We start from the raw sequence: 12,191 nt of genomic DNA, 5'->3' as shown, positions 1-12,191 counted from the left end.
TTTTCTCACGCCTTTAATGGCTCTCTTTTGATCTGTACTGTTCTTGCTTTGCTTTTCCTCATGTGAACACGGTGTTCAAGCTGAGATGCGTTTATAACCTGCTCCCTCACTAATATATGGCCTGGCACTTTAATCCTTTGCAAGTGCTGATAAGAAACATCCAAATGTGTTAACTACGGGGTTGGCCGAGGCGGGCACTCTGCTACACCCAGCCAGGAGTCATTTAAATTGTCCCAAAGGCTGAAGGTCATCAAGTGATGCAGAACAGCTCAAGTCCCCTTGTCCTTGGTTGTTTGGCCCCTGGGAAGGGCAGCACACCGGGATGTGCATCCACGTCTCCCCCCTGGATGCTCATCACGCTGTACCTCGTGGCAGGACAGTGGCACAAATGTGTGTCACAAGGGTGGTGTTGGTTGCTGCTGCAGGAGACCAGCCCTTCATCACGGCCCCTTTGCTGAGAGAGAGGTTTTGCTCACTCTGGTCTCCAGCCTGGGTCTGTGTTCTTTGAAATCTTCGAGCGAGCTGGAGGGATCCGGTTACAGCGGCATCGCTCATGTGTTGCAACAGGGAACAGTTTCCCCACAAAGCATTTGAAAAGCACTGGGATGGTCCAGCGCTTTGTTTTGCGTCACCAGCCGGGTTTTGTGCTCCTCTTCCAGCTGGTTGTCGTGTAAACGGAGCCCTCCTGGCGCTCCTCTCAACCCTCTCTTCTGTCAACAGAGTCAATGGCTTTGTGACAACTTCCAGCCCCGATGTCCTGTGAGATCACTGGGTGACAGCAGTGACCCTGCTGGAGCTTCCCTGGAAGGACCTGGGAGCCAGCGTGGTTTTCTTGTATCCGTGGGAGATGCTGCCCCAGCAGGGAGGGGGAACAGCTGGAAATGCTGTCGAAGCAAGAACTCTCCATTGGAGAGGGAGAATTCCTCATGGAAAAGCCATTTGGTGCATGGTTTGGGTTTTTTCTCTCTCGAATGGGTAGCCTGTTAAAGGCAGAGACACCTAGGGACTGTTCCTCGTGCTTCCACCAGTTAAAATGGAAAGCTGAGCCCAATCCCACACTGGAAGCACCGGTGGAGCACGTCGGCTCCATCACATGTTTAAATAATAGATGGTTTGGGTGTAAGGAGTTGTTGGGGTTTTTACTTAATCAGTAGATTCCAGTTGGGCAGAGCCTGTCGTCGCTGGGGAAACTGAGGCACGGGGGCAGCCAGGGGTGGGCTCGGAGCCGGGATAAGGCTCGGGGCTGCTGGGCTGGAGTGGCCCTGCGTCAGAGATGTGATTAAATCAAGAGATTTGCATGTTTGTTAAGCCGCTGCAGCCCGGTGACTTTGACCACTTGGCGAGGTGGACTTGTTGCCGGGAAGTTGCAGTGTCCAAGGTGGCAAAAGGCAGCTCTGACAAATAAAATGTGGGTTTGATCAATATTAAAACTCAGTCAGGAGACTTCGCCCATGGAAAACAATGAAGTAGGGTCTGCTCTGTGGTGAAAGCAGTGAACTGGCTTGAAAAACTTGTGGGTGCGTGTTTTATCCTACCTCAAACTGCTCGGAGTCTCACAGTGAGAATCTGTTGGGCATTTTCCCTTTGGGGCTAGAAATAGGTGTTTTTATCCATGTGGAGGCACGTTTTGGTGGAAAACAGGACCCTGTGGGTTAAAAAACATCTAGTTCTATGTCGCAGAGCTGCCTTTTGAGCAGGGATGGTGTGACACCAGGCAGGGCAATACTGGCAGCGGGTGATTTCTTCACCCCATCTTAATTAACGAGCTCTGCAAACCCCTGTGGGAGAGCACGGGGTGAATCCTCCTCACGGTGGGAGTTTCTTCCGTGCAGTTCTCAGAGCAGTGTGGTCTCCCTCATTTAATAAGGGGCACTGACAGTGTACCAATGTTCTGAGCTGGAATTTGGCAGTGGGAAGCGTCTCGAGGTGACACGGCCTCCCCAGTCTGGTGGAGGGGAGTGTTTGGGGCAGCCGTGGGAGGCTCAGTGAGCCCCCTCCAGCCCCACTCGGGGTTCCTGTTGCTGTGGCTTTTGGAGCCATCACAGATCCCAGAGCCACAGGGGGCCCTCACGGCCCTCACCTCAGTTAATTCCTTACTTGCTCTCCCAGTGGCCACGAGCTGGCTGTGTGCTGACCTGTGGGTGAAGGTGTTTGTGCCTCAGGATTTGGGGATCCTGACGGGATTTAGGGAGGGGGCTGTCAGTGTGGGGTCAGCAGGGCCCCGTGGCTGGGTGCAGCTCCTCCTGCAGATGGTGCTGGCAGGGCAGCCCCGTTATGTTCCTCACAGCCCCTCATTAAAAGTCTCACAGCCCCCAATCCCAATTCTCACAGCCCCCCCATCACGAGTCTCACAGCCCCCAGTTTCATCAGAGTCCCCCCCATTATGACTCTCACGCCCCCAGCTACCACAGCCCCCCATTCTGTATCTCACAGCCCCTCGTGACATTTCTGAGTCCCCCGTTACATGTCTCAAAGGCCCCAGTTATGCTTCTCAGAGCCCCCCATCCCAGTTCTCAGAGCCCCTCTTCGTAATTCTTGCAGACCCCGTTATGCTTCTCACAGCCCCCTGACTCTGATATCCCCCCTTGTGGCTCACCCATCTTTATATTCCCCACATTCTCCCATTATATTTATTTTTCACATTCCCCCATCATATTTCCTACATTCCCCCATTTTATTTCTTGTCCCCATTATATATTTCTCTCCCATTATATTTATCACATCCCTCCATTACCTTTCCCCCTTTATATTTATTTCTCACATTCCATTCTATTTTCCCCATTATATTTATTCCTCCCCCCATTGTGTTTCTCACATTCCCCCATTATATTCCCCCCTTGTATTTATTTCTCACATTTCTCTCCATTACAATTCTCACCCCTCCCGCTCCCCCCTCGCGCACGCGCACTCTCGTCCCCGCCCCCCCCGCGTGGGGCGTCGCGCGCCCTCGCCCCGCCCACTCCGGCGGCCCCGCGGCGCGCGCCCCGGGGCGCAGTGCGCCTGCGCGGGGGCCCCCGTGTGGCGCTGCGCGAGGCGCGGGCAAGGGAAGGGAAAAGGGAAGGAGCGGGGGGGGGGGGGAGCGTGAGCGAGCGAGAGAGAGAGAGAGAGGGAGAGCGAGAGCGAGCGCGGCCGGGCCGGCGGAGCAGCGGGAGCGCGGGGGGGCGCGGGCAGCAGCAGGAGGAGGAGGCGGCGGGGGCGCCGCGCTGCCGCTGCCGGAGGAGGAGCAGGAGGAGGCAGCGGGAGCGAGCGGGCGGGCGGCGCGGCGGGGGGAGCCGGCGAGGGAGCGCGGCCGCGGCGGAGAGCGAGCCCGGCGCCCGGCAGCCGGCCCGGCGGGCAGGGGGCCCCCCCGGCGGGGATGGTGCGGTCCGGCGGCCGGCGGCGCTGAGGGCGGCCGGGCCCCGCGGCGGAAGGGGCGGAGGGCGCGGCGGAGGCGGCGGCGGGCGGCGAGCGGCGGCCGGGAGCCGGGGCACGGGCGGAGGGCTCGGCCCGCGCCGCGCAGCATGGTCCGGGAAACCAGGCACCTCTGGGTGGGCAACCTGCCGGAGAACGTGCGCGAGGAGAAGATCATCGAGCACTTCAAGCGGTGAGTGGGCACCGGGACGGGGGGTCCGGCCGGCCCGCGGGGTGTGGGGAGAACGACGGGGAAGAACGTGGGAAAGGGGGGGGAGCAGTGCGCGGGGCCGGCGGTTCCCGTGGAGAGGAGGAGGAAAACAGCGCTGTAAATAACCCGCGCCATGGCGGGACCGGCGGCGCGGCCGCAGCGGGGAAATACAAAACCGGCCGAAAATGGACCCGAAACGGCGGAGCGGCAGCGAGGGGAGCTCGGCCGCCGGCTCGGAGAGGATCCCAGTGCCTGGAGGCAGCGCCGAGCCAGCTTGTTCGCCAGTCCTTTTTTTTTTTTTTTTTTTTATTCTTCAGCGCTTGGAGTTTTCTCTGTTTATTTTCGCCCATTTCACTGCGTTTCCCTCCCGTCTGGAGCCCCTGGATGATGCTGCGTTTCCCCCCGAGGTGCAGTGGGCGGTGGGAGCCAAAGCGCCTGCAGCTGCGAGAACGTGACTCTCAAAAATAATTAAAATAAATAAATCACACAAACCCACGGAGAAAACACGGGATCCTCCACGCGGGAAGCGCCCTGGACTCATATCGTGCTGGGTTGTTTTTTTCCTTGTTTTTTTTTTTTTTTTGTTGTTGTTGTTGTTGCATAGGTTAATCCCGCTCATAAGGAAGTAGTAGCTGTTTGCATGGTTGTGTTTTTTTTCCTCCTCCCTCCGTCTTTCCCTGCGAGGAGAAGGAGGAGGAAGAGGCTTCTCCCCCGCCGCCTCAGCAACACCTTTTTTCCTCGGGAAATGCTCTCAAGTTGATGCACCCCCCGCTGAAAGCTGGTTTTATTCTGGGGGAAAAGGGAAATAAGAAGCCCTGCTCAGCTCATGGCCCCTCCAGACGGGTTGGTTTAACCACCGTCAGGAAAAAAATGGATTTTGAAGCTTCCTTTAATCTTCCTGCGCTGGAAAAATGACGGAGCGTCCTTAATAATGAGTCACCATGGGAAAAATAGATGCGGTGACACCGAGGGGCGAAAAGGAAGGTCCCAGCGCCTCTTGCCTGGCTCCCGATCGACTGTGCTGTGAAAGGACCGAGGGTCTCACATCCCCCTCCATCCTCCTGGCCTGAGCTGCTGCAGCAGCCAAACCCCATCTGCACACCCTCATCGCTCCGAGACTGCCCTGTTTTAATCGAGCTTCACCTTTTTCCACCTTTATTATCCCCCCCCCCCCCCCCCAGCCCAGATTGGCCGCTCGGTCCGTGCCGGATGGTGGATCTGTATCCAAGGTGGTTTGTCGTGTCCCTCAGTCCGGGTTACGTGACCCAGTGCTTTACAAAGGCAGGGTTGTTTTGGGGAAAAAACCCCTGCTCCGGGGTTGTTCGGTTAATTCCAGCCATAACTAGCGGAGGGAATAGGCACTCCACAGTGGAAATTTGACATTCCTGGGTTTTATTTTGTCCGGTCCTCCTTTTGTAAGATGTATTAAGGCAGGAAAAAAGTTGCTATGGTACTGTTGCTTGGAGATGGATGGGAAAAATGGCAGGCGCTGAATTAATTACCTTTTTTTGGTTGTTTTTACCTCGGTGAGTTGCGATCCGAGGTTTGGGAAGGAGATTTGCAGCCAGGCATTTCTCCCAGTTTCTCCCTGATTTTCCAAACTGATTTTTACCCGGGATTTGTGTGTTTGGGTGAGGCTGATCTCAGGCCAGTAAACACAGTTAAAACACACTTCAGCCCTTTGGCTGCGGGTACTAAAGGGGGGAGGGGGATGACACGCTGCCCCCAGACCTTTTTGGGGTGTAACCACGGGAGTATTTGCGGCTGGCAAAGGGATGAGGGGGTGAGCGCGGGGTTCGAGGCTCTCGCTGTGTAGGTGCTGGAGGTGGACAATGGAGCGAGGCTTCCTTTGTATGCCCGTGCTCGCCTGGGGGAAGGGACACGCGCTGCTCGGGGATTGCACGGCTCGTGGGTTTGTCCACAGGGAGGGAAGGCCGTGGAGGTGGGATGGGGAAGGCTTCCCTCTCCTTTCGTTTGGAGAGAAAGTCTTTTCGGATGGAGCGGGGCTTGGCAGAGCCCAGTTCCCACCCATCCCCCAGCCTGGGAATAGGGCGGAGAGGCTGAGCCATGGGAGCGGTGCGGGGAAGATTTTGGGGAAATACCGCCTGAAATGTGCGCTGGGCTGGGCCCGGCGTTACCCCGGAGCCTCTGTGCAACCCCCCGGAGTGTTTGTTTTTCCACTGAGCTTGGGAAATACTGCCCTGCCCGGATGGGAGCCCTGGCTGTTGCTCAGTCCCTGCCAGGGGCAAGTTGGAGAAACAACCATCTTGTTTCTGAAGAAGTAAAAATTCAGGGAAAACTCCTGAAACTTCAAACCCAGCAGGAGTGTTCAGTGTGAGGGGTTTGTTGCTTCTCCTTCCCCCTTCACTGAACCACTGGCTGTGGGAACCTTGATTGACTTTGCAGCCTCACAAGGAATTCTTTTAAGGGATGAATTAAGATAAAAGAGGCATTTTGAAGAAATTATATGTGGGGTTTTTTTCCCCCCAAATACTCCTGATTGGTTTAGTTTAGTGCAAATGGAAATAACACTGTGCTTATGAATCCTCTTTTCAAATTAGAGAATATTGAAACTGGTCTCAAGAAGCTCTGGCTTATGTGAGCAGTGTTATTTTTTCCTTAAAAGCAGTGTTATTTTTTTCCTTAATCATCCTTTTTTAAATCTATTTCCTTGATATTAAAGGGGATTGCAAAGGAGAGATTTTTCTCTGCATTTTAAAGAGTTGAAATCGTTTTGGTTTTTCAGTTTCTTACCTAAATACTCCCTTTTTAAAAACTAATGCTCTATATTTTCTTTCAACTGAGCTATTAAGGCACCCTGAAATAGAAAAGCAGGCAGTGCCAGGATTGGAGATCCACTGTTAAGGTGGAATAAGCAGTGAATCTGAGTGGGGATCTGGGAGATGTGAGCTCAGGGAAGTGGTGGGAGCCATGGTTTGGGTTCTCCTAATTAATGCTGGAAAAAACCCGTCGTTCACCATAACTGAAACAGATGCTCGGCAGCTTGGAGAACAAGGCAACTAAATATAGTAACAGTTGTCCCCAGCACAAGTGCTGCCCTTCCATATTTTTTTCTCCCTGTGTTTTCTTCCAGTTATCCAAAAGAATGTGACTTTGTCCCTTTATCGGTGTTTTAGAGGGCAAAGAGGAGTAAAAGCCTCTTAATTATGGACCATGTGATTGTGCTGGGCCATCTCCTCTTCTGGGGGAAGAATTAGGACATTCACAGTGGTAACCAAGCCCAGGAGAAACCTTGGATTTCAGGAAACAAGTTTCTCCTTTAAAATTGACAGAAATAAATTGTGGATTGGAGCAATCTTGGAGAAGACAAATAACTTTTAAGGGTTTTTTTGGGGGGGGGGGGGGGAATGGACTTTGTCTGGTTTTGCCGGTGTCTGTTTCTGAGGAGATGCTTTGGATACCTCCTGGAGAAGTGGTTGGCATATGAAACACAACTGCAAAAAAGCTGCCCTGACAGCAAGTGCCTGTTTGATTTTGGTGATTTCTAGAGAATATCTGGTCAGTTTGGGACAACATGTTCTGTCTTGATGGCTGGGGGTGTAAATGCAGTGGGCTGAGGGGGCGCAGAGGGATTTTGGTAGCTCTGATGTAGGCTGTGGGAGGGGAGAGCATTGGTCACTGCTAGTGTAGAGCACTCAGGAAAAAACTAATTCCCACATCTGACACCGGGAGGTCTGGCAGTGGCTTTCCATGGGAACAGGCTGGAGGCGGAAGGAACAGCGTTCCTGGTTTTCCAGTAAAACCCTTAAATTGGTTCCAAGGTTTTTATTGTTGATCACTGATTAATAATGATCCTGGGATGCAAACACAGGGATGATTATCTGAACTCAGCCCTGCCTGTAGAGATCCCTGCCCAGGGGTGATTTTATTGTAGGAAAATACAGAAGTAAGGCTGCAGAAGGAACTGTTCCTGTGTTGTCTCTTGATTTGTGTCACTTTAGGTGACAGTATTTTCACAGATGAGGTACTGCCCTTTCCAGCTCAGAGCTTTGGAGGAGGGAGAGGGTACAGTGTGCTTTGCTGGAATATTGGGCAAGCATCAGGACTTGTCTGTGCTGGTTTTACAAACACCTCCTGTAAGGTAATCGTAGTTTTGTGGAATACAGAGACCATGGGAGGATGTTTGGTTGGGAGACTGGGGCAGGGGGATTAAATTAATTGCCCAGAATGAGAAGGGGAGGGAAGGTGTGGAAGGCACAAGGTGAGTTTTGCTCCTGTGAGCCTTGCTCGGCTCCTTTAGGAAGGCAGCCTTGCTCTGGGTGTAGGGTCGTCAGTCGGGCGGGTGATCGGGGTGATGGTGCTGCTGGTTCCAGTGGTGGTTTTCCATTAGATCTTTAATAATTCTATTCCTAATATCAATCCACAAATGCTCCAGAGCAGCCCAGGCATCACCTCCTGGTGTACCCAGGGTGTCACCCGGCACTGTTTGTCTGCAGCTGCCTCCTCCTTCCCCCGAGGCCAAGTCACACCAAGGATGGCTCCTCAACAGCAGGAGATTCAGGAATCCTCTGGCTGCTCTGGATGCTGCTCTTTGCCTGCACTTGAGGTGCAGGTTGACGCCACACTGGCCGAGGAAATGCCTGGGTAATTATTTCAAAGAAACTTAATGAAAAGCTGCCAAGAGTGTAGATTTGGACTAAGCTTCTATTAAGTGGTTTTACATGCTGAGCTGTGGTAGAAAGATAAGTTGATGTCACTTGGTCACAAAATTCTGTCACTGCTGAGCCTGGCTGGCATTGTTTCTCCTCTGAAGTTTCTTCAAAGGTCTGGGCTGTGTTTAGTTGTGATTATTTGTGATTTGATGTAACAGCCTCTGTTGTCACTGAGCCCCTCCGGAACAATGTTGGCTTTTGGTATTTCTTGCCCTTACTGTAAATTCCTTTGGTACAGGGCTAAAATAATCCTTGCAGAGCACAACAAAACATATTCCTGTCTTGATTCCTATCACTTACCAGTGCTTGCGAGACGTACGGAGGTACTGAATCCGTTCAGGAAGTCAGAACAGGGGATGAGAAAAGCCTCGTTGACTGGTTTTTTTATCCCTTCTTGCTTTTCATAGACCAGAAAGTCACACCAGGTTCTTTGAGCAAGTGACCTTGTTGCCGTCTTAAGGTGTGTCCACAATTAGGTCCTTGTCTTCGCTGAGGGCAAAGAGGCACTCGCTGGCTTTCCATAAAAAAGGAAGTAAATATCCAGATGAGGAGAGGGCAGGTTGCAGATTTTGGATGGGGAGGTGAGTCAGGATGTACCTGGGGCTCCTCAGGAGTTTTGTTTTCATAAGCTGCTGTGTCACAACTACAGCCTTGGTCTTCTTGGTGTTGTGCCGGTTTCACACTGTTGTCGGCTTGTGAGGAAGAGGAGGAGATGCCTTCTGCACATGAGAAATAAACCTCAACACAGTCTGCTGAGGATGTTTGGGAAGGGGTGGAACTGAGGGTCTCTGCTCCTGGCTGCTTTTAGGCTGCCAAAGGTTTCGGGAGAGTTGCCAGTGGAGCTACCAGTGGGGTGGATCTGTTCTGGGTTTGGTAGATACCAAAAATAAGCACCAGTGAGATATTTCACTTGTGTTTTTCGTTAAGTTCAGTGAACTTGCTGAGGTCTGAGAACACCCCGAAACTGAAGACTGCACAGACAAACATTGCTAAACAATGAACTGAGGAATAAACTAGAAAAATTGATTACTCTCCATAATAAGATCCTGAGTTGCTGCATCTTCGGCATTCCGACTGAGGAATCTCGTGGGAGGAGTTAGGATCCTGAAGATGGAATTTCACAGTGTACAACCAGCCTTGCTGCTTACCTCTGCTGGAGTCTTTGCGGTGTTCTGCAGACTGCTTGGACAGTTAATGAAAATCAGACAAAAGCAGTTTCTGTCGTTGCCCAGGATACAAGTCAGTGTTTCCCACCTGGTGATTCTACACACGCTCGTTTGGAGGTTTCACCTTTCTGCCTGGGGAGTGATGGCAACTCAGATCTCCTGAAACCCATCCCCACAGCTGCTCTGCAGCAGTGCATTCCGACGTGATGAAGACTCCTGCGTGAGGAATAAAACATGGCAACTACTTTGGTTTTGTGCATTTCCATAGTTATTGTTTAACCTGCTGACGCTCTGTAATCGTCCCCTGCAATCTGGAAATCCTGCAGTGTGAAGATAACAACCTTCAGTAAATGAATAAACACGGTTCCAGGCTTTTCATAAATACGCCAGGCCATATTCCAGGGCCTGCTGCAGTCTGGTCTGGCAGCAGGATGGATTGAACCGAATTTGGTTGAAGCAACATCCTTCATGGGATGGATTTTTCAGAAGTGTGTCCTGTTGCATGTGTTTGGCTCTGGATTAGAGTTGGGACGTCCGTGTCTCGTCTGAGGTCCAGACATTCGTGGTGACTTGGGTGAGAAGGCAGCAGAATTTGGATGTGAAAGGAACACCAATTTTCCACTCAGACAAACTGATCATGGGAGGAGAGCAGCACTGTCACAATGTCCTGCTTAAAGGCTCGGGTATTTTTAAGAATAAAAGGAAGCTTTTTTTGCTTGCTTTCTCTTCCCCTTTTTGATTGGGCTCAGCAACGTAAAACCGAAAGCAATTTTTTGGTTTAAGCACACTTAGATCTGAAGTGTGAGCTTCCGCATCTGACCGGAGCGCCCTGAACGTGCTCTCACCTCTCCACTGAAAAACCAGGGAAGTCCAGCATCTCTGGGAGTGTGAATGGATGATTTGCAGGGCTGTCTGTTGGATACCACCCGCTCTCTCTGTGCATGGAGACAGTGCTGACCTGCATGTGGGTTCCTCCTGGATGTCCCTGGATGTCCAAACAGAAGAACTTCCGTGTGTTTTGTTATCCTCAGGTGCAGTAAGAAATGAGAGCTGGGTTCAAACCAAGTTCCTGTCACAAAGGTGGTCAAGTACCCACTCAAAGCTGGGTTTGAAATGATGTTTTAGCTCAGTAAAAACTGCCAGACTGTAAATGACTTTATTTTAGCAATGGTGAATCACTTACAGTTTTCCTCCAAGTACAAAGCTGAGCTGGTTGTGTTTGTTGTCCGTGGGGTTCATTGAGAGTAATTTGGTGTCCCTGTCACAGCCGGGTGAATACCTCCCATCCTCACTGACAGTGTGATGGCTGCCAAAGGACACAGAGGCTTGTTTCAAAGTTCCCTCTTTAGGCTCTTTGTGGCAGCTATGGGGCACCTGTAGTAGTTAATAGGGCAAAATAAGAAAAATAAATTGCCAAGTTGTACGTTTAAAGAAGTCGTCTTTGGAGGGAAAAAAAGTCTTCCGGCCTCATTAGCATCCTAAGTGTGAGGGGAATAAAAGCTCAGGGTGGATGAGTATCTCCCTTGTATACGTAATCAACATCTGATTTAATTTCAGGGGGTCTGTGAGATGCTGCCCTTGGGAAGGCAGCTGGATACGCACCCAGACAGCCAACGATCTGCACAGTCACCGCCTTGTAATAGTCTCAATGAACCTTTGGTGCTTTTCTTAATTCTGAAACAACTCATTGGGAGAATTAGTTGCAGAGAAGCTTTGCCACGTTTAAAAAATAAAAGTGGCTTCAGTACTGATGTTGTAGATGATAATCTGGTTGTGGGCACAGCGAGATTCACCGTTTTTTGGCAGCAGTTGAGCTCAGGAAGCATCTCTTCCTCTGCATCCTTTCTGAGGTTCCAGCCCCTGGGTTGTGCTGCAGTTCATGCTCTTGCCTAGCTCGTGTCAGGCTGATCTTTCAAAATGAGCGTTTGAAGGTGAAGCTGATACCTGAACTGGCATGAAACAAGGGAGCAGCTTTCCCGGTGGTTGTGTTGGTGTACCGGGTTGTGTGGTAGGTGGTTTGGTGTACCTGGATGTATCCTTGAACCACAGGAAGAGCCCTCTCAGTGTGGCAGTCCCTGCACACCTCCAGATACAGCTCCGCTCAAGGCTTTGGTGTGGTGAGGCCTCCTTTAGGCTGGCTCATAAAGCCGAGGTGTGAAACCTTGCCCATTGTTGCGATGAAACTCAAATTTCCAGCTTGGCTTTGCAAAACCTTGACTTTGAGTTGCAGCAAATGAAAAGCCATTAAAGTCTGGCTGGTTCAGGAGCTCAGCTGTGGAAAGTCCCAAGCTCTTGCCTGTGGAGAAAGCGCCTGGAGCGCAGGTAGTCACTGCTGACAGAACACACCCGAGTGTGTGCTGGGCTCTGGCCATCAGTGGGGAATATTAGTTTTCCACGGGCTGACACCTGGCTCCTGCCGAGGACTGTGGGAGCTGGTTTAGTCACAGGGACAAGCACTTTCTCCAGGGTGATGGTGACGGTGAGTCACAGAGCAACGAAATAACATTTACATGTCTGTGTTTGGTGACTGGCTGGTGCAGCAGAGCGGGAGCGGCTGGGAACTGGCTGTTTGTCCTCCCCGGTTTCACCTCTTAGCAGTAGGTGAACTTTGGGGTTTGGGGCTGTGATTCTTTGGAGCAATGGCTGATTTCTGTCAGAAGTTAATTTCAAATTGTCAAACTTATGGGCGGAACTGAAGCTGGTCGCTTGTTCAGACCTAGTTGTGGTTCAAGGGGGAGGAGTAATTCCATC

General features: G+C 51.6%; 1 protein-coding gene across 7 annotated transcripts in view; it reads left to right on the top strand.

The window, feature by feature from the left end:
* Positions 1–12,191, top strand: part of SPEN (spen family transcriptional repressor) — a 77,598-nt gene that overhangs the window by 7,318 nt on the left and 58,089 nt on the right. For 5 of the 7 annotated variants that reach the window (XM_032709119.1, XM_032709122.1, XM_032709121.1 and 2 more), the window contains exon 1: positions 3,460–3,583. The exons of the other annotated variants lie outside the window; for them this stretch is intronic. In XM_032709119.1, the coding sequence (XP_032565010.1) occupies positions 3,501–3,583 (83 nt within the window). In that variant the 5' untranslated portion in view covers positions 3,460–3,500. Of the gene's footprint in view, positions 1–3,459; positions 3,584–12,191 lie in introns of those variants that run through there. 7 annotated transcript variants of the gene reach the window in all.

Source organism: Chiroxiphia lanceolata, chromosome 22 (genome assembly GCF_009829145.1).
Source record: "Chiroxiphia lanceolata isolate bChiLan1 chromosome 22, bChiLan1.pri, whole genome shotgun sequence".
Lineage (NCBI taxonomy): Eukaryota > Metazoa > Chordata > Aves > Passeriformes > Pipridae > Chiroxiphia > Chiroxiphia lanceolata.
The sequence above is the reverse complement of the archived record's forward strand: the minus strand, read 5'-3'. Positions and strand labels throughout refer to the sequence as shown.